This window comes from Lutjanus erythropterus, chromosome 13, assembly GCF_056507025.1.
Source record: "Lutjanus erythropterus isolate fLutEry1 chromosome 13, fLutEry1.hap2, whole genome shotgun sequence".
NCBI lineage: Eukaryota > Metazoa > Chordata > Actinopteri > Lutjaniformes > Lutjanidae > Lutjanus > Lutjanus erythropterus.
In genome coordinates this window covers 33444479-33471313 of record NC_139329.1, presented here as the reverse complement: position 1 = coordinate 33471313, position 26835 = coordinate 33444479, and the positions used below count along the sequence as shown (strand labels likewise).

General features: G+C 40.4%; 3 protein-coding genes across 5 annotated transcripts in view; 1 reads left to right on the top strand and 2 right to left on the bottom strand.

Moving 5' to 3' along the window:
* mapda (N6-Methyl-AMP deaminase) overlaps window positions 1–657 on the top strand; it is an 18732-nt gene extending 18075 nt beyond the window's left edge. Inside the window, exon 10 of the mRNA XM_084733989.1 lies at window positions 304–657. Coding sequence (XP_084590115.1) covers window positions 304–498 — 195 coding nt within the window. The 3' untranslated portion in view covers window positions 499–657. The remainder of the gene's footprint in view (window positions 1–303) is intronic.
* On the bottom strand, window positions 260–11417 carry nat10 (N-acetyltransferase 10). Of its 2 annotated transcripts, XM_084733988.1 has the most exons (29): window positions 11272–11417; window positions 10897–11023; window positions 10711–10802; window positions 10188–10359; window positions 9887–10009; window positions 9734–9795; window positions 9525–9639; window positions 8812–8919; window positions 8550–8683; window positions 8370–8463; window positions 8175–8273; window positions 7951–8087; window positions 7203–7327; window positions 6919–7069; window positions 6293–6389; window positions 6059–6175; window positions 5373–5474; window positions 5206–5280; window positions 4999–5115; window positions 4714–4847; window positions 3890–3938; window positions 3697–3793; window positions 3221–3328; window positions 2956–3128; window positions 2471–2590; window positions 2277–2375; window positions 1321–1394; window positions 1144–1224; window positions 260–1062 (listed from the first exon to the last, which is right to left on the bottom strand). In XM_084733988.1, the coding sequence occupies exons 2-29, from the start codon at window positions 11008–11010 to the stop codon at window positions 927–929; spliced, it is 3105 nt and encodes a 1034-aa protein (XP_084590114.1). In that variant the 5' UTR covers window positions 11011–11023; window positions 11272–11417; the 3' UTR covers window positions 260–926. The 2 variants fall into 2 exon arrangements, with proteins under 2 accessions (XP_084590114.1, XP_084590113.1); XM_084733987.1 differs by lacking the exons at window positions 260–1062; window positions 1144–1224 and having other exon boundaries at window positions 1236–1394; window positions 10897–11020; window positions 11272–11399.
* A 1308-nt stretch (window positions 11418–12725) lies between these two features.
* Window positions 12726–25830, bottom strand: caprin1b (cell cycle associated protein 1b). 2 transcript variants are annotated; one of them, XM_084733314.1, is made up of 18 exons: window positions 25674–25830; window positions 23474–23638; window positions 23186–23248; window positions 22989–23075; window positions 22660–22898; window positions 22471–22553; window positions 20163–20345; window positions 19994–20046; window positions 19814–19897; window positions 17569–17754; window positions 17386–17494; window positions 17209–17270; window positions 17022–17114; window positions 15848–15994; window positions 15313–15466; window positions 14965–15144; window positions 13387–13493; window positions 12726–13282 (listed from the first exon to the last, which is right to left on the bottom strand). In XM_084733314.1, exons 2-18 carry the CDS (start codon window positions 23636–23638, stop codon window positions 13196–13198), a joined length of 2082 nt encoding a protein of 693 aa, XP_084589440.1. In that variant the 5' UTR covers window positions 25674–25830; the 3' UTR covers window positions 12726–13195. The 2 variants fall into 2 exon arrangements, with proteins under 2 accessions (XP_084589440.1, XP_084589441.1); XM_084733315.1 differs by having other exon boundaries at window positions 14965–15141.
* Between the last annotated feature and the right edge of the window lie 1005 nt (window positions 25831–26835).

The following is a 26835-nucleotide window of genomic DNA, read 5'->3' as shown; positions in this document are numbered from 1 at the left end:
ATCTAGGCTGTGATGCATTGAAGATCTTAAAAAAAAAAAAGTGAGTCAAAATTGATATCACAGAGGCAGAAATACCTAAGGAGCTTCAGAAACACTGGATACTACAACTCCCATAATGCATCACAACAGCTTCTGTAATCAGACCCTGTTTTCACAGGCTGAGTTGCACTCCTCATGTTGAGTACACAGACTTTGATGTGTACATTTTTGTACTCTTTAAAAAAATAGAACATTAACGTGGAACCCGAGATGACAACACTTAAAGGTTAACCTGAATGATTTTTATTCTTTGTCACATTACAGACAGACGATAAGGGAGTCTTCTGTACAGAACTGTCTCAGGAATATCAGCTGGCAGCTTCTACGTTTGGGCTGAGTCGTGAAGCCGTGTGGAAACTCTCCCAGCAGGCCATAGACTGCATCTTCTCCCCAGACACTGTGAAACAGCAGCTCAGACAGAAGTGGATCGATTTACAGCCTCAGGTGTTCAAGTGTTGATCCGTTCAGTGGAAACAAAAACCAACCATATACCTCACATTTCCGTTTTTACTTTTTACAAGTCTTTGTAGAAATCATGACCTTAACAACTAAAAGGGAATTCTGTAAAAACGTTTGAAACACTCAGAAGTAAATGATGCCTATTTAGTACAAGAACAAGTGTGTCAGTTTTCTGTAATATACAGCGTCCATGTAGTCAACATAAAGCAACAAACTTGTGATAACATAATGTAGAAATATCTGTATTTGGGGAACAGAGTTAAAAAAAAAAAATGTCAAGGATTTATAAAAGAAAATCTCAATGGATATCCAGTCTTTTAGGTACTTTTTATATCAGCAAGTCCGTCCAAGATATCCAAAGTTCTCCACATTACAGATGATGCTGCTTTGTGCCGACACACTGTCCTGTCAATGCAGCAACTTCACGGTCACGCCTTCTTTCCAAATTTGCCATGCTTGTCCTTGTTCTTCTTGAATTTGCCGTGTTGCATTTCCTTCTTTTTCAGTTTCCCGTGCCCGTTGCTTGCTATGGCATCTCCCCCTTCGTACTTCCTCTTCTTGTCGCTGTCGGGAGTAAAACAACGTTACAAACACGTTCGTACAACAACCAAATACTGCTGCCAAAGATCCTGGATGTCACTGCACCTCTTGATGCTGACGATAGCTGTGTTCCCTGCTTTCTTCAACACCTGGTCCCATTCGTCATCATTTCCACGGATCTTGTATCTACAAATGCAAAGGAAATCAATACAGTGAATATTAATGACCTGTACATTTTTTTTTAATTTAAAAAGATACACACAAATGAGCCCCACTACTCACTCCTCCAGGTCCATCTCCTTCACTTTCTCTACATCCTGTTTGTGTCTCTCCTCAAACTCCTTAGCTGCTTCAGTCTGTTAGTAGAGAAAAAACATTTTTCAAATGCATTTACGTTTTTTAACGGGACTTTTGTATGAGGTTCTTATCTATGGTCTAGATGGCAGTCGACAAGCCCCCAGTTTGGAGAAGCAGTTAGGAATACCAGTGTAGGAAGCTAAGCAATGTACTGCTGAGGACAGGATCAGCAGTGAAATGTATTTTAGCTACCTAAAAAAAAAAAAAAAACCCTAAAGATAATATCATTCTAAGTGTACACTATATTTTGCCTGCCTCTGTCAGGAAACTGCTGTTATATAATCCAAATATGGCTCTTGCCAAAGCCTGCTACTGCTGCCTCAATCGTCTGGTTTGTGTTATTTTGTTAATTTGATTAATCTGAACAAACCCTGTAAAACACTTAAGTCACACAAACTAACTGGTAGAGGCAACAGCAGACCGGCAACTCTGAGAAGTTTTCTGGCTTTAAAGAGAGCAATATTTTGAAAATATGGCAGTTTCTTGATGGAGAAGGTTGTCTGATGGAAAGGTAAAGCGGTGTAAATATTCAAAATATAGCGTACCCTTGAACTGATTGTTTTTGCAGGCAGGCCTTTTCACGTGTTTTGCTGCTGACCCTGTCCACAGCAGTACATTGCTTAGCTTCCTACACCAGTACTCCTGCTGCTTTTCCAAAATGGGGGCATGCTGACCATAGGTCTTACACTGATTATGGTTAAGTACCTCATACAACCCCCTTAAAAAAACAAAAAACAAAACTATCCCTTTAATGTGTTGACTAACACCCATTACAATTTCCTAAACATCTCAAAATCCAAAATAATATTGTTTACAATCATGTAAAAACAAGAAAAGCAACAAATTCTTACATGAAATGTATTAAAATATTAAGTACATACCAGATCATCATTGAGGGTTTTGACAGTCGGCTCCATGGAAACGTCTTTAGTGGTCGCCATCTCTGCTTCAATAGCTTTTTCTTGGATGCTGGTGAAGACCTGGAATAGTAACGATGTAAAGGTTTAGTAGTTTTTAAAGGTAGGTTTCATGACATCTTCTTTGTATCATGCCAACACTTAAAGAAAGGACTTACCTGGACAAATTTCCGGATCAGACGGTTGAAGAGGCCCATGAGCTGCGAGCTCGGGAGCTCAATTTCCTTTTCTAGCTGTTCCACTGATTTGTGCTGTAAGCCTATACCCAGCAGTAACGCCTAGAGAGAACAGGAAGTCAACAAATATCACAACAAAATTAATTTGCCCATATACTTCAGTATTCAAATGCTTTTTTTTTTTTTTTTTTTTTTTTAAGAGGACATTGTGTTGGCTGCACTAACAAGAGAGAAATAAGTTCAAAACCCACAAAGATAAAAACCAGGCACATGCACATGATAGGAGCACACTGTCCTCATCTCTGATTAGACTCATAATTACAATAATTAATAGAAAAATGTACAAGTAAATAATGATTGCAAAGCTTAAGAAATTGGTAATTCTCACTGATGCTTAAAAGCCCCTAAAATGGTATTCAGGACAGCTCTAATTCACAACAAAGACCATGACAACAGGGTAAACTTACACACTGTGCGGCTGAGAGCGACACGTCACCGAGCTGCTTGAGGAAGAACATGCGAGCCACTGTCGGGATGAGGTCCATGATGAGGTGGTAGTCCACCATGCTCCTCGAGTACAACTCCAGACGTTTGAGGTCGTACGGGCTGAAATGGGTCACCAGCTCAGAGCTGCTGAGAACTGTGAAGGTCAAAGACACAACAAGTTCGGTCAGATCAGGTCTGTGAGACGGAGAGGAAGTCTGATAAGGTCAGTTAGCAGAGGAGTCTTACTGCTCATCTCCTCCTTGGACTTTTTATTCTGCAGGATGCTGAGTGCAAGGCTCGGACTGAAGTTGCTGAACTGGTAGGAGAGCAGAGACAGGAAGCGTCGGCGGAAATCTGAGGAAAATAAAAACGGTTCAGTCAGATTATAGGAAGGTGAAACACACTAGATCTCCAGATAAAGCAGCAACAATTAGTCGATTTAAAACTACTGCCTACTATTTTGATAATGTGTCAGTCATTTTTTCAGCACAAATGTTGGACATTTGTCAGTTCCAGCAGCTTAAATTTAAGGATTTACTGCTTTTCTCTGTAATTTATGATAGTAAATGAAGAGTCTTTGGGTTTTGGATAGTGGGTTCGGTTAGACAAAATAAACTTGAAAGTGTCAATTTGACAAAATAATTATCAGTAGATTAATCGATAATGAAAATAAGTGTCAGTTGCAGTCCTGTCTCTAGAGTTGGTACAGGAAAAGTGTTCACCTTTCCAGAAGGCAGAGAGCCACTGGCTCTGCTGCGGTGCGTCATCTGTGTTCAGCTCCTTCAGCATCACACAAGAATGTTCTCCTGTCAGGTCATTCTAGATACAAACACGCACGATAATTACAGCATGTCACAACAGCAACATTTACAAAAAAACTGCTTTAAAAGGCTCTTTTTTTAAAAAAATACTTACAGGAGTTTGTCTTAAGTAGACTGGAGTATAACCTGCTTTCTTCCAGAACCTGTCAGGTTGCAAAAACAGTTTTTGACATTTAGAAATCTGTACTAATATTAAAACCTCATTCCCCCTTCATATTTAAGGAAACTCAGTTCACACTGTAAAATATTACAGTACACTATTTAGATGTAACAAGCTGTACTTTGTATTAAATTTGAAAAAAAAAAAAAAAGAAATAATGCTCTTTATTAGTTAGTTATTAGACACTATACACCTAGTAACTAATAAGATTGTTTCAGTTTTCTGTCCTGATCTACTCCAACACTGACATCCTTGACATCTTTGTTTCCACTTGTCAAAACATTCAGCAGGGAGGACGAGAGACTAATTAAAAAGGCTGAGAAGTGGCACAACGTCTGTTAACCACAGCAGCTTTTTTATGGGAATACCTTCAGAAACCACAGGGTCTGCAGGGACCCAATGACATATATGAACAAGACTTATTCATCTGCAGAGGGAGAAATAAGAGGCACCGCTGTAACATTGCTTGAATTACATGTGAACATTTTTTCGCACTCCACCTGCTTGAGTTCACTCAGTCTCTCGCTCACTCACAGTTAGTTAGCGGTATCAAGCACTTGGATGTATGAAAGAATTTTCCAGGCGTATGTGGTTTTCACATCAGTTTACAGTAAACTTCTACTGTAATGTGTCCACAATTACCCTATAATAAAGTCTAATGCACATATTTTTGTTTAATTTGACACAAAGTACAGCTTGTAATGTATTGTACTAAATGTTTTTAGTGTATTGTAAAATAAAGTGAGACAAAAACTCACTTGAGCAGCTGACCAGTAAGGCCATATGACACTCCGAGATAGTCCAGTCTCTCTGCTCTCCTCTCACTGAGCTTCAGCAGCAGAGGAGGGAGCTCCTTCCGTGGAGTGATCACCTCCTCCAGCAGACTGACAGCCTGCACAACAAGAGATGACAACAGGGCTGCTGTCAATGAAATCTGCGTTTAATCTGCCTAAACTAATCTCAATTATGTTTTCACTTAAGTTACACTTCGTGTGAGGAATTAATGTCTTTCAGCTGAATTTTATGTCTTAAATTGTTGTTACCTCACTGCTGACGGAGGTGATCTCATTGTGGTTTGAGTGTGTGTTCTCATCCATGGTGGGAAACTTGCCCTCGTAGTACATCTGCAGCAGCTGGAGAGCTCTGGAGCCGTAGCCCATCTGGTGCACAGGGTGGAAACCAGTTACACACAGTGCAAGCAGAGGAATTCAAAACTCAACATATATGATGGGACTTTTACAGGTTCTTACCCCCTGGTATTCTGGATTAACAGCTATTCGCACCACTCTGCCTCCAGAGAGGCTGCCAAACTCTGGGTCTTGGAACTGCAAAGAAAAAAAAACAAAAGATTTACGTCAACACTGTGGAAAATGTGAGCTGTAATGATTCTGTCTGAAGCGTTGTGACCAGTTTGTACCTGTTCTGACACCGTCCAGGGAATGAGGTCACCAGAGGCCTTCTTTCCTCTGGACAGACTGTTTAGGATGGACTGCCGAGAAATTTCTCCCTCCAGACAGACCTGAGGCACCAGAGAGGAACAATTGTGAACAAATATAGTAAATTAAGTTAAGAACTGGTATGTTAGAATATGCAGAAAATGCAAAAAGCCTCCTTAAAACTTTCAGGCTGAGTTGTTTGTATATTTGTACAAGTTACTCATGTTGCTGCTGTGGTTAACCTTGTCAAAAAACTACATCTTGCTGCATTTTTATGCACGAGTGAAAAGCAGCACCACACCCCGTTTCCTTTTTACCACCTCTCACAAGTTTGATGCAGAGGTATGTGACTGTCTGTGGCCACACGTCTGTCTCTCATGTCTCATCTGTTTCCTCAGTCTTGCGACACAGGCCAACTAAGCACAAACATTATACAAAAGTACTGAAAATTGTTTGAAGTGATGCAGCCAGCCATGTATTGTATTAATATAATGCTAATGCTAAGTTTCAAATCACTGACAGACTGTTGAGCAGTAAATAAAAGAATGGCAGATTTGGTGGAAGTGGTGGAACAGATTTGCGAACAGCCTCGTACCACAGCTGTTTGCTCTCAAATGCACGGAGGGCTCATCACTCTTGCGCTCATTAAAACTTCACCTCCTCTTACCTGCACCACAGCGAGGACCTCGGGTAGCGAGTTCTGTGTGGGGGGAACAGGTGGCAGGAGGCAGAAGAGGTGATGAGCTGGAGCGTCGGACAACATCTGCAGGTCGTTTGGTGAATTCTGCATCCAGAAAAAAACACAACACTGAGTCAGCAAATAAAACAGATAGAACAACTCTGTGTGTAGAACAGGACAAAAAGGGATTTATGTGGATGCAAATACAAACAGTAATATCACCTTGTAGTGCGATGCCACGTAGAGAGCCATCAGCCTCTGCAGAAAAGCCTCAGACGCCTTGTGATAACAGAACAGCGTGTCTCTGTTCACATAATATCTGGACAGCGTTGGCTGAGGACAAACAGACTCAAGTATTGCCAGATAAACTTAGATGTGTGGTCTACAGTGCGACTCAAACATCCAGACATCCTGCGATTTTAACCCTGATGATTCACCAAAGATTCTGTTGAGCTCCAACATGGTAAGATATTATGTTTTAAATGGTACAGAATTGTAACTGCATGGGCCTGACAGGCAAAAGATGAGCAGTGATAAGAAGAGAAATATTTTGGCCAATCTCTATGGTTAGTAATCTCTATAAACATCTGAGTGTACTTGTGATTGTCGTACTTAACAGGAGCACTTCTCATTTGAAATCTGCTCAAGCTGTTCCAGCTTCTCAAATTTGAGGATTTGTTGAATATCTGTAGGTTTTGCACTGATCTTCAGCTGAAATACAATCTTAAAACTGACTCACAAGCTCTATTACACATGTAGCCTGGAGTATTATTATTAGTATCCTTCTTTTTTGCTTGCATGACTGCATGTGGAAAACTTGGAAGTCCTCTAAAGTCCATGAAGGATACAGATCACAGGTCTGTGGAAGTGGGCAGCCAGAGATGAGCCTGGGAATGTTCAGACAGTCCAGACAGAGAAGATCGTTCAGCCACTTTTCCACAGCGTCTCCTGGAGCGTACCGGATGGACTCGTGTAGACTGACTTCATGGAGAGAGCGAGCTGTGTACAGAGAGGCAGGTTAACAAGCTTTCAGTCGGGTGACAAAGACACACTGAACACACACACACACACACACACACACACACACACACACACACACACACACACACACAACAAAAGATGAGATATTCACCTGCTGCCAGCCTGGCTGTGTTGGTGCTCCTGTTCTCTGCTGACATGCTCTGCTGGCTGTCTGCACTCTGCTGCCTCAACTGCTGAATCAGTTTGAGGGAAAGAGAGCGTCCGGTGCCTTCATACCTGCACAGATGAAGGTTAGAAATGATAATAACTTGAGCTTAAACTGTTAAAAGCTATTTATCAAACAATTGAATATTAACTATTAGACCTTTTAAGTCATGCTTGAAGCAAAATGCAAAAAATTCTCAGCTTGCAGCTTCTCAAGTGTCATTTGCAATTTTTTTTCATCTTTTATTTTACTGAACTGAATAGCTTTGCTCGTTTTGTTCCACCAGTAGTCAAAAAGCCTATTTAAATATGAAAACTTGGGTTTAGGAAAATTGTGATGTACATTCTTCACTCATTTCTGACAATTCTTATACCAAACAATTAAGCAAGAATGATAATGAAAGTAATTGTTTCTTGCAGCCCTACAAATAATACTCTTTTTATTATCACTTCTACTTCACAGATCACTGAATGTGTCCTTGTATGTAATATTTTTCCAAATTTATGACAAACGCTCATCACAAACTCCCAGAGCCCAAAGTGGTGTTTTCAAATGGCAAAGTAACACAGAAAATCCTCACATTTAAGAAGCTGGAACAAACAAATGTTTGACAGTTTTGCTTGAAAAATGACTCAAACCAATTTTCTTTGAGGCTCTAGAGGTTATGTAAATATCATGTTGGTCTGTGACTGACCCGTTGATGGTGGAGGCCATGAAAACCAGATACGGCCCGAGCAGTTTCTTAACCAGAGGCAGAGGGATGGCTGCAGCTTCGTCGATGACCAGCAGCTCAGCCTGACCCAGCTTCACTGCGTCACCCGGGTGGATGTACTGTTGGTCACAGGATACAGGACGGTCGGATATGTTCGCTGACTGTTTCAATTAAAAAACGAAGAAGAGCGGTCTGATCTCCTTTACCTGGATTGTCTGTCGATGCTCTTTGAAGATGTTCACCCGCACCACAGCTTTGTTGAACTCCGGATTCAAAGACTGGATGATTTCATAGTCGAGATGCTCCTGCAAATGAAAAAAGGTGGATGTGAAGCGGTGTGAGCTCACAGCGTGAACAGACTGCCGCTGATACAGAGCAGATTCTCAGGACAGCGTGCTCACCTGATACTGCAGAGCATCAAAGCCTTTGAAGATGAACTCAAACATGGTGTGGAGGTTGTCCGGGCTCGGCGAGGTTACGAAGATGTTGGAGTAGCTGGAAAGAACGTCAGTTGTGAGCAATAAGACAATATAAAAGACAAAACTTATGTATTTGCTTGACGTTATAAAACACATCGGTACCCAAAAGCCACAGCTCCAGCGACAGCCAGCCCCAGTGCTGCAGACTTTCCTCGACCACGAGCAGCAGTCAGAGCCACGGTGCTCCTCAGAGTCTTCTCTGAGATCGCCTCGATGAACTTCAGCACTCCTTTAGCCTGGAGGACAATACAAGTCACATTTATCAGGACTGATACAAAATGAGAAGATTACTGAGGCGCAATTCCTCAGAAATACTGCAGTGATGTTTGCACTATAAAGCGGCTCTTCGGTGAGACGTCCTGACCTGGTCCATCGTCCTGCAGCAATCGACCAACACGCCCACAGGCTGAGTGTCCTGTAGAGACTCCTTCAGATCCTTCAGCTCCTGCTCTCGTGGAGACAAACCGTCCTCCTAAAGGGAAGGAGACAACTGGTCACAAATCAGGAAATGTACAGCAAACAAGCACACATGAAAACAAACTTTATTCATATAACACTTTCAAAACAAAGGGTCACAAGTGTACATTAATCTAGCCTATCATCTAGTTTATAATAAAATGCCAGAAAAAGTGAAAAATGGCAGTCACACATTTCCCAGAGCTTAAGACTACTTCTTCAGATTGCTTGTTTTGTTTGCTGGAACCAGTAAAGATTTTTCATATCTGATGAGAACTGACTCAACTTAAATGAATAACTGATTATCAAACTTACGGCACATTAATTTTCTGTTTATAACTAATCTAGAGCTGCAAAGATTAGTAATTTTATCGACCGAAAGAAAATTATTTGCCCACTATTTTTAGAATCAATAATAATTTCTGTCATTTTTCATGGAAAAATGTCAAACTTTTGCTGATTCCAGCTTCTTAAATGTTTCTTTGTCATTTCTGATAGCAGATGAAGAGTCTTTGGGTTTTGGACTACTGGTTGGACAAAAGAAGCTGTGTGATTACTTGTTAGTTGCAGCACTAAACTGATCAAATGAATGACAAATTGTTTCTACTCTAATATATTCACCTGAGTCTTTGGAGGGATGGGCTTGATGTTTGCCATGTGGCTGGACATCGGCAGGATGTTGAGTTGGTCATCAATGACAACACAGTTTTTGCAGGATGCAAGTGACAGAATGAACCTAGAAAAGAGACACACATTTAATAATTCTGTTAAACTGACAGGACATTGACTAGAAATGCTCCAAACACCATGAAAGCCTGAGGAGATCTCACCTCTCATTGAACCTTCCCACCACATCCTGATGAGCCTCAGTCCGGTATCGAGCGTGAACGTCCTGAATGAGAACAAGCCGCAATGATCACAGGTCATCTGACTAGCAAACAGAGTGTGATGTGTGGAGACTAGAGAGCAGGTTATTGACTCACCATAGTCATAGTGTACAGCTGTTTGAGAGAGTTCATTGTCCTCAGCAGTAACACCACTAGACCACCTCCTTCTACAGTCTCAACTGTTCTCGCTAACAGATTGGGAGTGAGAGCTTCAAAATCCTGTGAGACGTAAAAAACAAAACCTCTGATGAGTCAAATATATTGGCTGCATCAACTTTATGTTAATCTACAGCAGTGGCTCACTATCTTTTTTGCAATGTGACCCAATAAAGCACCTTTTGTGCCTTTTGATAGATCTTGGGCCCTGCTGGTCTACATCTGAAGAGCAGTAACTCACCTGCAAGACACACATGCCGAAGGTGTTTCCCAGGATCTTGTGTGTCTCGTTGTAGTAACAGTAGCGGATGTTGGTGGCAGCGACGAAGAGCTCAAACGGGTCGTCCTGGTTCAGATTCAGCGTGCCGGTTTTGATCTTCTTCTGCAGCTGTTTCATCCGCTTCTTCCGGTTGCTGTTTCAGACATTTTTCACAAATCAAACTCCCCCTTTCCTGTTTTTTTACACAGTAAATGTCAAACAGCTAAGGCTACGTTCACACTGCAAGCTTTAATGCTTAATTCAGATTTCAGATTCAGATGGCCTACAAACCTTGTTCTCCAGACGCAAGAAAACAATTATGTCTGGTTACATCATCATGGTGTTTATAGATTTGTAAACGCCAGATTCCATGTGATTTGTGTTATCCCCAATGTCATAAAAAGAGGTCTGAGTCACATATGAGCGAAAAAAAAAAATCTGATTTGGGGCACTTCGACCTGCAATGTGAACATAATCCAAATCAATGCGAGGAGGTTAAACTCACCTGCTGAATCCCAGGTCTTTTTTGTAGCACCAGAGCACAGAGGGTCGAGCTCTGACGGAGGCTTTGGACAGCATGTGATGCAGAATGACAACCTGGACCACAGACAGATCTAAGCGGTTAGTTACATGGACGACATTAAGATTAAAACAGGCCCACTGCTGCTGAGGCTGATGCATTTCAGATTACCTGATCTCTTCCCCGATCTCCCACCACCACAAACAGGGTCCGATGCTGCAGAGCGACTCCATTCTCTATCTGAACACGAATCCGGTTGTCTACCTTCTTGCGGACGGTCGCCATCGTCTCACTGCTACTGTGAATAAGCAGAAAATCACAAACACAACTACATTAACGCGGAGAAGCAGATATCTGCGATACAATGCGACGTACACGGTGCAGTTACACCCATAAAGTGCTGTCAACTGGGTTAGGACTGGAGCTAACTTGTAGCCAAAACAAATGAGAGTTAAAGGCAGCGGGGAAGCTAAAATCTGCCGCGACGCGATATTTAAAGAACCCGGAAATAAAGCTTCGTTTCGGACATATAACGTTTCCAATTACCTTCAGATACACACGAACTGGTTGTTGTTTAATCTTCATAAAACGCCAACAAGTCGAGAACTGAAATTACATGCCAGCCATCATGCTGTTGATACTCTCACGTGGAGACACCAGTTCATGGAGGACCCCAGCGTGACGTCAACAATGCGCGACGGCCACAGGGAAACAGTGCATGTTTTTTCCCTGATAGTTGTCTATCAGGTGAAGGTCCCTACAACTTAAAAGATTAAAATAGTGGATAGATTTAATCGGCAACTTTACTGATAGTTAGTTCGTCAGTATATTTGATTGGATGGTCAAATAAATCTATTTGAAACTCGTGACAGGCATGTTAGCTTTTTTTGTTTGAGGGTACAAAATTAACTTTTTTTTTGTCCACAGGCCAAATGGCAAGTGAATGATGATTTTTTCCCCAGGCACAGGATTACCATTGTTTATTTTTGCCAGTCTGCATATTTTACCCGCACTTTGTTGGTGCTAATTTTGTGCCCTGAGCATAAGGTAATACTAACAAAGAGGCAGGATATGAATGAATTGTGCTTAGGACAGTACATAAGAATAACAAAAAAAAGGAAGGACATATGTTGCTATAAAGGATGGAAATATATGCACTTACAAATTGTGACTCTAATTTCTTTTAATGGCTGTTCCCTGGTATGTCTGAATGTACGTTTACTTATTTTTTATTTATTTTTAAATGCCTGCGAACCTTCGCTCAGGGGAGAGCCACAGAACAAACACGTCTGTCTTTGACAAAGCTATAGATTTTATACGGGCAAAATACCTCCCGACAGCATGAACAATATATTGAACTTAAAGTTAATATGAAAAGTTGTATAGCAGAAACTCTGTCTAAAAACTTATGCAAAAAATTCAAAGGGTATTTGTTATTTTAATGTCAGGAAGTCTCAATAAAGTTTGATGTCAGTAGTTGTACTGTGATGAGCCACGAGGTGGTGCTGTGTCACACGCTGACAAAGAAATGAGCTTTCTAGCTCTTAGTAGTTAAGAGAAACACAGTCATGTCATGAGGGTTCAGGTTAAGGGCTTGGTATCTTCTAAGAACAAGTGATGTTAACTGTGAGGAAAATATGTGATGTCTATCAAACCCACACATTTTTGAGATGTGGTTAACGACCTTGTCTCTTTCCCGTACACACACCACACATGCTCTCCATTATGCATCCCGTAAACTGTCTTGAGAAACTGCAGACATCAAGATTCAAATACTGACTGAAGCTTTGTGACAACATGAAGAACTTGAACTAAACTAAAAACAAACTGAGCATGAAAAAAAAAAAAAAACATGGAAAATTTAAGACCATAAAACCACAACACAACAAAGTCATAATTGGAAGAGAAAATAATACACTGCATTTAATAGTTGATATTTTGCACCCTTACCTTGTAAATGACAAATGGTTTAAATGTACATCAGAAAACTGAGGCTGAAGCATGGGTATGCAACACAACTTTATTGAAACTCTTGAAGCAACATCAATTTACAAACAAGGAAACGGGAGCTCATTGAACATAAAATCTTTTTTTTTTTTTTTAACCAAAATGACAGAAAAGAACTGAGAAAAGGGATTAAACTCCCAAGGATTGGACCAGCAGTGGCAGGTGCATTTTTTTATACAAAAAATAACTTATGAAATCTTTCAAGTTTACAGGAATATTGTAACACACGGCTCGTGTAAATCAATGATTGGATTTACAGCTTCGCCTGTGTGTTAGACTTTAAATGATTCAATATTTCCAAATATCAAAGCAGGCATTACTTTGATTTTAAGAGACAGGAAAAATACCACTGATGAAGAACAAACAAAAGAGGACATGAGTGAGCTGGGGCAAATGCATTCTTGAATTTTGAATTTTCAGTGTGGTGCAAGTTAGTCAGTCACAGTCATTATGAAAGGCCTTTTCAGGATCGTATTGCCTGAGTGCTGCCTCTTGACACTCCTCTGGGTCCCTGACCAGCTCCACGCTTGTAGTTCTGTTGGTAACCATCCTTCAGCAACAGAAGACAAAAAGAAAAGACAATTAGAAACTCTAAACAGACAGCAAAGATGACATAAACAAAGCCAATGTGAGATTTGAATGCTTCTATCATACCCTCTGATAATTCCCGTTTGAGTAATCCCGAGGTGTGTTGAACTGAGTCGGTCCGTAACCAGAGTTTGGAGTGTTGGCAAAAGGAGGACGATAACCGTCATAGCCACCTGAAAATAAAAGATTTTCAACTTAAAGTGCGTCTCTTGAGATGCAGAATAAAACAAGCTCCGACTCCGACTCTTCAGGTAAATGTTATGGCAATTTTACATGTCATCAAGTGCCCACGTCGCTTTCATGAAAAAGTCAAGACAGCAATCAAAGTTGAGCTGAGTCACATTTCCACAAACACATTTAACAAATCTGAACTGAATCAGAACACCGTTAAATCAAAAGGCAAAAGCAGCATGAGGTTAAATATGCACAAAAGGATTAAAAGCATGTTTGTTTTTCTAAACTACACCGTACATAATTATTCTTTTAAAGGGGCAATTGATGGCAATTGCATATGCAAAAATGAGTACAGCAGTCCAAATAGTGAATTGGAGCCATAGACTGTACATTAAATGGGTTGAAGTCCTATTTAATGTACTATTTATGGTTGAAGTGAGTAGTTTCCCCCCTACCCCCTCCTCCCCAGACTCAAGCAAGCTCAGGCAGGCTGCAGAAACACTACAGGAGTGCAAAACAAGCACAACATTGTAATTCAGCAACAACAAGTAACGATTAGTCCTACACTGTACGTTGATCAGGTCTTTATGACTGTCAGTTGTCTCAGTGTAAAGTTAAGCCCCTCATCCTGAAAACAAAAGCCCAGTGCTCTGAAAACACACACTGGAGTCTGAGTTAAGTGACTGCCTGTCTTACCGACTGCCAGACTCCATTACCATTTTGCTCAATTTAACCGTTATAAACATCTACACCTTCTACAAGATTATTAATGATTTCTTGCAACTCAAACACATTTGGCGACCATTCAGCATTAATTTCAACACTAATGAACGTAAAACACAAAATTAGAAATTTTGGGCACACTGCAGCTGAAGTGTTGTTGTCAGAGAAGCAACAACTTGGCATGCTTCCTTGATTTCTGATGACTTATGATCATTTTATGATTTATTACAGTAAATATATTACAGTTTTCTCCTTCAATGCCAGAAAATAGATTTGTGAAGAGTGGAATAAATTGTAAAGAGATTACTTTCATGTAAAATTAGTCTAGAAAAATCTTGAACATCAAAAATAAATCAGAGCAGCACTCCCTCTACATGTTTACATCTTTCATTCAAAATGCCAAAATCAGCAGCACTGTTCTGTAATAAAAACCAAATTATTGAGAATTTTTATTTCACTGTTAGCAGTATCATACTCACAAGGATCATTAATGGGGGCGTCAGAATTTATTTTAAGATCCATCACTGGCATAGCGATATAAAGAACAGAAAATAATTTGCCCTGATGTCAAACACTTTCTAACTCAGCGATGGCACTTCTTTGCAGATCATGTCTGAAAGCCGTAATGTAACAGACAAAAAGCCATTACTTTAACAGACCGAAGAAGCCACCGATATAACGTGTCATGTCTGGAAGGGCTTAAGTTAAATTAATGGATTCATTTGTGGCTCTGGGGTGTGAGTCTACCTCTGAATCCGTTCGATGAGCCTCTGTAGCCGTTGATCATGCCCCTGGCGTTGCGCGGTCCGCCACGAGACATGCCTCTGCTGTTGTAGAAGGCCTGAGGCTGCCTGCTGAAGCCTGGGCCCTGCTGGGAAGGCTGCTGATGGCCCCCTGACTGGTCTTGGGAATGGAAGGCACCAACTACTAAAAAAATATAAAGTGCCACAAAACAGATTCAAGTAAATCTCTGGTCTAACATACAGTATTTAAATAAAAAGGAGTTAAATTGGAACATAATCTCAGGAGGAAAAATCGTGCACAATAAATCCAGTAAGTAAATAATGAGGAAAAATATCCTGAAAATGTGCCCACCAGACTGCAGTTGTTCTGACTGCATCTCTGTCTGCTCCACAGGATGCTGCGACTGGCTGCTGAAGGCTTGGTTGTAGCTGTTCTGGTATGGGCTGGCCTGGTTCAAAGCCTCTGTCTCACTAGCTGGCGGGACTGGGGCGTTGAGGTTGAACACCTGAGGGGTGAACAAGAGCCACATTGTGGTGAAGCCAAAACCAGAGGAAAGGTCACGGGCTCATTAGGAGTAAAGTCCATTACTCACTACTTCCTGCATTATAAAGCTGCTTCACTACAAATACAACTGCAGTATGATGACAGGGCACCTCAGGACTCCACTAGCGGTTCCTAGTGGAGGTCAGTGATGCATTTCTATTTTGATTCTACTGACAGTGACACACAAAGGCCTGCAAAGACATTTTCATCTTCATGACAGAGCAGATATTCTGGTCTTTGACTTAACTTAAATATACATATCATTTATTTATATCAACATGAGTAACTTTTCAGCAAGTTTGACTGAACAATACAGGATGAAATGTCAACACAAAGGTCTTACTGTCTGCATTGACTGGAATGGTGCTGCGTTGACATTGATGCCACTGCTGTGAGGAGCTTTGGAAACAGGCTGGAAAACCTGCGTTTGAGAGGCAGGTGGGAGGGCTGTAGAGGGTGGAGGCTGCTCTGACGACAAGGACATGGAGGTCTGTCGAAAAGAGGAAACGCGACGCAAGTTTCATAAACACGTTTTTATCCATGGTGCAGGAAGTAAATCAGAGGGTCATAAATTTCTTAACATGTATATTTTAAGTGCAGATTTCACAATTCAAATGCTTAACATTTCTTGGAAGGTGTTCACTAAATATGATGCAAGCTGATAACCGAGGACATGCTGCCTTGCTTGCACAAACTCCTCTGCTGGTTACATTTTTTTGTACGTAGTATCATGAAAACTGCATTTATACCATTTTACAAATAAATGTGAGGGTCAACTAGATGAAAAGCATTTGAAAAGTCAATTGAAATACTACAAGTAAATTTATTATCATCAAGTGCGGAGGTGACTGTCAGTCAGGTGAAGCAGAGCCTTACAAAAATGGAGGGATTTTTCTAATATTTCTGGAAAACATGGCAAAATAGATATGGGTCTGTAGTTATTAAAGTAACATGGCTCATCTGCTTTAAACAGAGGAATGACTTGCAATTTTTAAATCGTCAGGCACAATGCCTGCTTTCAACAGATTTCTTCCTTCTTTTTTTTTTAATTAAACCAAATCTGTCAATGCAAAAAATGCATGTCAAATAACACAACTACTCAAATAAAATGGTCCTGAGTTAGAAAAGTTTCCTGGATTAAAATAATAATAATAAAAAAAAGATAAAAGAATAAGAAACAAGCACAAGAATCTGAACAAGCATTTGATTTCATTTGTTAATTATTTGTAGATACTCAATGCAACAGATTCTTTTTCTCCACCAGAAATGTATTCCTGGCAGTTAAGAAGGCTTTCATCTTCATAAATAAACACACAATTGTCCAAAAAATTTGAATAAGTAACTGAAAAATATAAAATATAACAACATAATAATCTCTCACAATATGAGTGTCGACATCAATGCCTCATTTTTCTACTTTCATTATCAGTTCATTCATGTTTTGGACCCCTAATCAAAGACATGAAAGCTGAATCCTTTAAGTTACAAAGGGACTGTCACAGAACAGCACGGCTTACCTGGATGGGGTCGATGGATTCTGTTGAGGGTCGAGGATCTGGCGTGTGTGAGGTCTGATACATGGGGGGCGGAGTCGGGGAGACGATAGGAACCTGCAAACACCGAGAGCAAAAAACATTCTCTTGTTTGAAACTTCTTCAGTGTGGCTACACAATCATGCTTGTTTGTTCAAGTTTAATCACTCACTTGTGTGGGCTCAGGTTGGACAGGAACAGTGTTGGGTTGCGTTAGCCTTGACTCTGGGTGAACTAAGAAGATTTGAGTGCAACAACTTAGTAAACCAGAAAAGCCACTTCAAGCATTCAAGAGTCATTTTTACACAAAACATGACGCCAGAACTGAGTTTCTCTTTGTAAAACATACCTGGAGGACACACCATCTGCGGTAGGTCCATGTTCTGAGCGGGTTTCATTGGCTGCGCTGAGACGATGGCCGGGTCGATGGGCTGTCCATCAAACTCCAGCATAGAGTCCTGAGAGCAGAGACGTGATGACCACCATGCTTAACATCTACAGTAAACAGTCGCTCCGAACACAAAGTCCTCACCTGCATGAAGTTGTACGTTCCCTGCATCTGTGCCATTAAGTCCTGCACCACCTGCTTCCTGGCCATGGGGTCAGTAGGCGGTACAGGAGACGCTAAGTTCAAGGGGTGGGTCTCCAGGGCAACAGGGGAAGGCGCAGGCTGCACAGGCGGCTGCTGCTGCTGCTGCTGCTGCATGGCATTGACTGCCTGAGAGTGGAAGACACACACAATAGGTCAATAAAAACAGGAGGAGGAATAACTGAAAACTGGTTTAGTGCTCATTAGATGCTACATGTGGGATTAGATTCACATCATTTGTTAATTGAAATATCACAACTGATATTGACACACATGATGAGCATTCCAGTAAAGAAATTTCTTTATTTGAATTATGATAGACCTGTTTATTAGGCAGGAAATAAACTCACAAACTGGAGTGAAAACCTGACCAGCATGACAAAGGCTACATCTTCGGCACACTCGTCAGGGAAAATCACAGGGTGCAGAATTATCATGAGGGATCACCTCACCACAGGGATACCTGCCTAACAGCACTCATTGTAGCAACAGCCGCCTACATACAGCGTAGTGCCTGTAAAAGGATTAACCACTCTATGAAGAAACTTTTAAAGCCTTACATTTTCACAGCTTTGAATCAGTAGATTAATCATCTAGGGTTGTTGCAATAATGATACCAGAATTGGAAAATGTCTCCAATATTGCCTAAAATAGGGAACCGGGTATCAGTGAGCACACAAGTCTTTGCACTGATCAGATACCAAATAATGTATTAGCCCTGAAATGAGACCCTGCTACTCCTCAACAGTGTCTGATATGCCAAATTTTATGGTCAGTGGAGGAGAGAAACGCCAGCTTTACCTCAGCATCAAACTGGGTTGCAAGTTCTGCATTATTGTAGCCAGCTTGCAGTAAGCAGAGGGTCTCTGGAGTCTGTGTCAGGAGGAGGAATAATCAAGCAGGAGGTGTATTTCCCAGTGGGAGTTTTTCCAGGAATTGCCAGCGTTTAAGTGGAGCTGACACTGCTAACCTGACTAACCATCGATAGCGTTATTACCCGCTATATATTGTACATAATCTGTAACTGAACTGTGAATAGACACACAATTATTTCAATCTTTATTTCTTGCTTTGGTTTGTTTTTGTAGGGATCCGCAGTAAAACCTGGAGTTTTGAGTCGTTTTTCTTTTGCGATTGTGAAATAGATTGGACTGAACGCTTTTGGGGTTGTGGGGAAAACAAAACCTAATCTTTACTCAGTGCACTGAACTCAGACTTTTTTTTTTTTACAACGCCCTCGTGTGTGATAAGTATTCTGTATCTGCTGATACGCAGAGTACCTCTGTATCAGGAAGGTAAAGATGGTATCATAACAAGTCTATAATTAACATAAACACAACAGTGAGGTAAAGCAAAGTGGCTACTGGCTTCAGCATGAACATGTACAACGGAGTGACTGTTAAAAGAGATCCATTAAAACGTTGAACATGCATTCTGTCATGGTTGCCAACAAATGTTCCTGACTACATAGTTAGCTGTACTTGCACATACTGTATGTTATGAAAGAGGACTTTCTGACCATGTGGCTGCAGCAATCACAACAATCATTTGCAGGATTCTGCCAATCTGAGTCACAATCCAATACTGGCCAACTGAATAAACATCTGACAAATATTTGTCTTGTCCGTATCCCCACTGTCACTATCAAATGAAAGCAAAAGGCCAAAAACAACAACAAGTCATGATAATCTGAGATGATGCATCTGAACATCACATAACCACTTGGAATATGACATAAGAAAATGCAGGCGTCATATGACAAAAATATCCCAAATCTAAATACTCTCTAAAGAGAGGCATTAATCCTCTAGGCAAGTTTGAAATAGTTTGAATCAATCCTCATTTGCAAATTCTACAAGTCAAGCAAAGATTTCAGCATCCCTTTTTGCAGTTGTTTCTATGAAATTACCTTAATATATATATTTTTTGTATGTGCTTGTTAGATTAGGGTACAATCCTCCTGAAAAGCAGTAATATAGATTTCTTCCCCAGCAGCTAAAACATTATCAACGACTTAAAATGCAACATCCCTCTTAAAAATGGAGGTAATTTGAGGGCAGATTGCTTTAAGGATGCAATAAAAGTTTGATTTACAAATAACTTGTAATCAGAGAGACAAATAATTGGCAAAACAAAAGAGGTAAAAAGGAAACTTCAATCCCAGAAAAACATCATCCTTGCAGCATACCTCTGTTTCCGTGGTCCACTCATCCCCCTGCTCCTTCTCACTGCCGCTGTAAGTGCCATCTGGAATGAACTGTCTGTTTACGAACTGAAGGGGGGAAAAAAAACACAAACATCAGCACAACACTAAGAAAATAATATAATCAGTTTAAAGGTTTCACTAGAAAGGGCAAATTAATCTCACCTCTGTCGTTTGCACCGCAATTGGTTCTGTGAACTCCTCAATTATTTCAGCTTCTGTACAGAGAAACACAATTTAGAGAATGCAGTGCTGATTCCGTTACAGCTTGATTACATTAGCATTTTAAAAATAGGGAGCGTCGAGCAGCATGACTTGAGAAAATGGTCAGGACCTGGATCAACAGTCTGCTCTTCTGCTTCTGACGATTCAGCTACTGCTGCCACCGCTGCTGCTACTGCTGCTGAGGCTGGCTCTTCCTCCTCTTCCTCCTCACAGACGCCGTTTTGGTGAGATGGGACCCGATCGAAGTACCCGCTCAGCAGAACCTGGTCCAAAGTCTCTTTCAGTGCCTTGTCTATAAGACGAAAAACACAGTAAGCAATTTATTGGAAAATTAAGCCACAAAAGCAGATATTCAATCATCATGTTTACAAAGTTGCAATAAGCTTGAGCCATGTTAAGTATAGCAAGCAGGACTGTGTGCACTGTGGCAATCAAAAGCCAAATACACCACTTTTATACAGCCAAAAACTCCGCACTGACTACCTTAACATGCACACTTATTTTCCATTATTATTCTGAATATGACAATATTCCAAATGGACCGTTTGCACAGAAGATACTTTGACATGTCATACCAGAAATATCACAGGTGTATTAATGATTGCCGCATTCCACTTAGGGAAGGTTCTTCTATTGTGCACGCTGGCTCTCTGCCACTGTTACTTGGACACGTACTGGTACTCAGCAGTAATTACTGATATTAAGGCCTGCCGTGACAAGTTAAAATGTCTGCTGTGCAACCAGTCCATTTAATAAGGGTCATGTAAACAGCATATTCGTACGTTAACATACGGGAAGATTCTGGCTTCTGTGAAGTTGAAGGGAAAAGGGACAAGAGCTGCACTTTTTGCAAGTCGTGTGTAAGCAAATTAATTATGGATTTTTAAAAAATACGCTATGAACTGAAAACTATGGCAACAAACATTAATTCCCCTGATAGGAGCTAAAATTCCCTACTTGGCTGCCCAACTAGATTAGAAATATGCCACTAGAACAATCATGTTTTGTAATTTACAAGAAAATACTAGAAAAGCCCTTAAGATAACTCAGGCATTTCCACTTTTGGCTCTTCAGGCAAAGCAGGTCAGTGTTCTTCCCTTACTGCCTCGTGCCTCAGGCCAAGAAGTCGGCTGCTGCCTGAATAAATATCACCCTGAGTCACCGAGTGAGACCTCCTCGCTGAGGTGAAAGGGTTGGCTGGTGTCACTGCTGTGAACTGGGTCACCAGTATCCTAATATGGCTCCACAGATCCGACCAGTGGAACCACAGGCGACAGGGCCACTGGCACCCTGCCCCGCTGCTGAGTCAGGATAAGCCCACAGCGCTCAGCCCCCAAGCAGAATGCAGCAGTGCGAGTCCTGAGGCCAGATTGCTGAGAATGCAGTACGCCAATATCCCCAAGCCCTGATTATTCACATCAGAGAGCTGCACACATGCTGCATTAACAAAATACAATGGACATGCTACATTAACATATTAAGACTGGCTAATGGCCTACAGCACCTTCTGACAAGAAGGTTTTGTTTACAGCGTTTGCCATCTTCATCTACGTCGCCTTGGGATCACTCAAAAGTATGTGACAAATTACTTATGGCCAACTTCAACACAATAAAAAGCTTTCTGATGACTGCTGTGGCACCAGCCATGTGATAATATGTGCTGCCAACAATTTTCACCACCAGCTGGGCATATAAATAAAGCCAGTTTGTCTTGAGGAAAAAAAAAAACTTATTTTTGCTATAAATTACATTAGGGCTGCAAAGACTAATTATTTTCAATACCGATCAATCTGACAGTTATTCCTTCTCTTGACTAATACAAAGCCAAAGCTAACCACTTCAAATTGCTTGATTAAGGATAAGATCATCATCGTTGGTGAAGAAAACCAGTAAATAATTACATGTGAAAAGTAGGAACCAGTGGATTTTTGGAGCAACCTTCTGAAGAATGACTTAAAAATGGGGTAGACAGTTAATATTTAGTATCACTGGGAAAAAGTTTCATAACAACCTTAAAGATCAAGCAAGTGATCTGAGAGAAAACTTGACTTTTGCTCCTTCTCTTGTCTCCGTTTCCAGGGTTTAGAAAACTTAGCCCAGGACTGGAGATTTTGACCAATCACAGGTCAGTAAGATAGCTGATTGTTGAGCCAAAACCAGGGGTCCACAATGTGGATTTTTTTCCCAGCCAATACTGATAACCAATAATTCCCCGCTTTGATGACATGGGGATGAGACTCAACAATCACTTATCTTTCTCCATTAGATGCCAATTGATTTTCTATTTAATGACTGATTGATTCATTGACTAATTATTGCAGCAGTAAATTGTGGAGAAAATCATTAGCCAAAGCGATCCTTAACCAAAATACTGAGCTCTACTGCTTGCAAACCTTGGTAAGTTAAATTTGACTTACATGTTGTTCCAACCACAGCCTTGTCCTTCCCTTCCAGCAGGTCCCAGAGGTGCACAGATGCTTCTTCATACTGGTCAGCCAACCTGTAAGTGTAGAGATAAGATGATAACCTTGTTAAAAAGGAAAAAAAGAAGTAGCAGAATTCTTTTGCATCTTAAATTCATCCAGATATCAATGCCTCAGACCAACCTGACGTTTTGGTCGCGGTCTGGCCCCACTAACTTGTAGAACTCATCAAAAGCTGTGAGGTCTGCGTCGGTCAGCAGCGGTGAGCCACCGACTCCCTGCTTCAGGTCCTGCCGCACAGTGTCGTCTCCCAGCCGGTCCAGGAGGAACTGAAGCTCCAGAACTGTCTTCAGTCGCCTCTGCTCTGCCTCTTCCCGCTGCAGCTGCTCCCGCCGCGCAGACTTCTTCACCACCTTCTGGATCTAACGATGACACACACAAGCCACATTAAGTCAAGTGAGGGTGGACACCACCCTGACAGAACATTTTCAGAAAACTCGAGCTATCCTTACATCTTGTCCCAGTGCAATGAACGTCTTGTGCAACTCTCGGGCAAATTCCAAGTTATTGATGACTTCCTGGTATTTGGAGAGGGCCTCCTAAAAAGATGAAGGGAAAAAAGACATTTCACACACTGCTAGGATCTAAAATCTGTGTAAAAATACAAGGATTATTTGTGTTAATGTGCAAACTGATGAACTGTACCCACCAGCTGGTCCTGATTGAGACGTTCCCCTTTATTTTTCCTGACTTGGTAATCATCCAGTTTGCTCTGTAATAGAAGATCCAAAATGAAGCAGATAGTTATTAACTATAAACACTTAATAAATAAAGAAATTCCTGATGTCAATGCTTTAGACCCTTGAGGGCACGTCATCCATGGACCGCTTCTGAGTGAGACACCTGTCACACCAAAGACTTTATACAACAGGGATGTAGCTACATGTTGTTATAAAGGAAGGATCCTGAAAAAAATAGTTGTCAACACAGCATTCACCTTTTTCTTTTCCATGTTACGGGCCTTCTTATCGATGACGCACAGCACTTGCTTCAAAACTTCGGACTGTCCACCGAGTGCAAAACTGCCCATTGACCCTGGAGCGGATCCCACATCTGGGCTGACAGACTGCACTGTCCCATTTGCATTCATCACTGAGGGCATCTAGAAATTAAAATGTGAGAGGTTAAGTTCAGGTGGCAATAAAGAGATGCCTTCATCAAAAATTATACATTCAGGATCAATTGAAAATGGCTGTCATCAGCATGAGTTGAAAACTGTCAAAACTATCGTTGGACAAACTACTAAAAGTCAATGAATGCTGCATGATGACGACTGACTGCAGCTAATGATTACTTTCATTATTGATTAAATTGTCAATTATTTTATCAGTTAAATTAATCATCTGAACTACAAACTGCCAGACGGTAGTAGAAATGCACCAATCAGATACTCTGGATCGCTTCTTTGTCAATGCCATTATACAGTGCATTAATTCAACCACAGCAGGCCCCTGACTCAGCTTTTAGTGCTATGGAAATGCCTGGCCTCATGTTACCTTTCATAAAAAATGACTACAATGAATTTCATGCAGCAGAGCATACAGATTTTAAATGACTGGATTGGTAATAATTATCAGCAGATGTCATTAGTTATCAATGGGGGTGTCAGGAGAGATAAGACTGAATTGGAGCATCCCTACAAAATAGTCCATCACATTTTCCTAAAGCACCTGTTTTTTTTATCTGACCATCAGTTCAAAAACTCCAAAATCCAAAGACATCAGTATAGAAACAGAAAACCAAATGAACCACCAAATATTCACAATTGAAAAGAAGGAAACGGTAAACTGTTGCTATATTTTTAACTATTTGATAAATCAACTAATCATCTACAATTAACTGAAAGAAAAAATTTGAAATTCAGCAGCCACTCCTTAGTAAATAGGGCTGGGCGCTACGGCTTATGAATAATATCGATATTTTTAGGAAATAGCACAATATATGGTATATATTTTGATGTTCACATTGTCTTTAAAATAAAATACCCTAAATTCTCAAAAAATGATGATCTTAAAATATATATGATGCATTGCTGTAAATTAAACTACCCTGGTGATATGTACAAAATTAAATATCCCCAGTATTGATATATATCAAAACTGTGACACTACAGTAAGGATGCCTACTGGTGCTTTTTCAAAATGCTGACAGACAGAATTTTCTCTGGTAAATAATCATTAGTAATATGGGCATAATGACTAATTGAGTAAAGGCAAATAATAGAACAGCTGGAACAGTCTAGTAAGGTCAGAAAATTACATCACTTTACTGCAATGCAGCCTTTAAAACCAGGAAGAGACAACAATTATGCTATATAATGACACCAAAAATATAAGACGATGTCTAGTCTCATATCATGATATCGATATATTGCCCAGCCCTAATCGTAAATCATATTTTGTCTGAGCTCTACCAGCCACTTTCATGTTTTACCAGCATTTGGCTCGTACTAATTTCCCACCCTGCAGCTATACATAACATATCAGACTGCATGATACAGTAGGCCTAAAGAAATAGCTTGACAGACAGATATTACAGAAGGATTAACTATGTAGTCTCAGAAGTTAAAAAGAAGTTAAACCTGTAATATCTGTAAAATCAGCGGTTGAGGCGGGATTTGATAGCATAAGCAAAACAGTGCAGTTACAGCTAGGTAGCTAGTACGGCTGGTGCATTACAATTGCATTTTGTTAGGTATCAGCGACATATAATGCACATATGAAGTACAGCTTCGTAACAAAATTAGTATACTAGTAAGATTACATCCTTAAGACAGAGAACCATTTCATCACAGCAACTGCTAACTTTAGTCAACTGTGAGTAAACTAGAAGGACGTTTCTCAATCCTGTATTTCTTCTTATCGAAATATTGTCACCATAAATCAAGAGTACAAAGCTGTATCTTCATCCACCGGCTCCGAAACCCACAAACAGTCGGGCAGGACGGTCAGTTCGTCGGTGTTATCTCCGAGATTTGATAAAATGGCCCTGGCCGCACTACGGTTAGCACAGACTACTGACTTAGCATCTTCACGCACTGCTAGCATGGGTTGTCTTGTAGCTACAGCGACGCGTGCTAACACAGCAGCCGGCCGGGAGCCTCGTTACCTCGGTGGAACCACTCCTGATTCACATACCTTGATGTTATGAATCCACGGGGGAGCTTGTTAGCGAAATGTACGAAACGGCCAAGTTGTTATTATTGTTGTGTTGCTTTATTTTCTCTTTCACTCTAGTGTGGGATCCGCCCCGCCGGCCTCACCGACAACTGAGACGGTTCGAAAGACGGAGAAACTCTTTATAAAGGCGAAGGTCCGGTTTTAGCTGTCAAATATATGCCTGAATAAATAAACTACAAAACAAACCTTAATAGAGAATATGTTTAATAATAACAATATTAACATATACAACACAAACATATAAATTCAACTATATAATGACCGGTTAATCTTGTCACAATTAAACATTATATAGTTGCTATTTATGATCAGGCAATATAGCCTAGACCCTCTTGGCAGAAAATCTGCACAATCATTAGCTTTGATTAGGCTATCCTAACTCTATCCCTATGCCATATACAGTAGTTTGTTATGCAGCAGCTGTTTCATAAGGCATGTGTTGGTTTACAGCTGTCTCCCTACATGACAATGCATGACTGTGCCATCTTTTGCACACCAGTTTGAAGTTCAAGTTCAACATGACAATGGACATTTAAATATCTGCAGATGACTGTCTCTAAAAAGACCTTTAAAAGTGGAAGTTACAGTTTAAGTTGAAGTACTACTTTGTAAAATATTAGGTTGCATGCTTTAAGAAAAAAAGCATAATTACAAATCTACAAAAAAGAAATACTACTAAAAACAAAATATTTCAAAAAGAAAATTTCACCCATTAACCAATTAACTAATAATATAAACGAATAATACATAAACAGCAATATAACAACAACAACAACAACAACAACATAACAACAACAACAAAAACAACAACAACAATAATAATTCCCTATGTTAAAATAGGATGCACAAGGTCATAGGGGCCACACGTGAACTGAAAGTGAAAGTCAGAAAGACCTAGGGCTGTTTGAGTCAATCTTGAGATCTTCTAGATTCAACTATTCTGTCTTAAAGATAATTTGTAACACTGTAAAAAAATTTTGAAACCTGTTAGAGCAAAACTTGACGTCCACTTATCTGCATTTTCAAAGTATTTGGGACAGATGTAAACAATATTATGAATCTGTACCTTGGTCTGCTGCCACTGGAGAAATGCACTCATATATTCTAAATTAAAATGTGA

Coding starts and splice junctions, on each gene's coding strand:
- caprin1b (XM_084733314.1), bottom strand. CDS start 23,638: ATGCCCTCAGTGATGAATGCAAATGGGACAGTGCAGTCTGTCAGCCCA. Junction 20,346..22,470: donor GGCTGTGGTTGGAACAACAT/GTAAGTCAAATT, acceptor TTCGTCTTATAG/ACAAGGCACTGAAAGAGACT. Junction 15,145..15,312: donor GTCAGAACAACTGCAGTCTG/GTGGGCACATTT, acceptor ATATTTTTTTAG/TAGTTGGTGCCTTCCATTCC.
- nat10 (XM_084733988.1), bottom strand. CDS start 11,010: ATGGCGACCGTCCGCAAGAAGGTAGACAACCGGATTCGTGTTCAGATA. Junction 7,328..7,950: donor ATGGCCTCCACCATCAACGG/GTCAGTCACAGA, acceptor TCATCTGTGCAG/GTATGAAGGCACCGGACGCT. Junction 5,281..5,372: donor CCTGGACGGTGTCAGAACAG/GTACAAACTGGT, acceptor TTTTCTTTGCAG/TTCCAAGACCCAGAGTTTGG.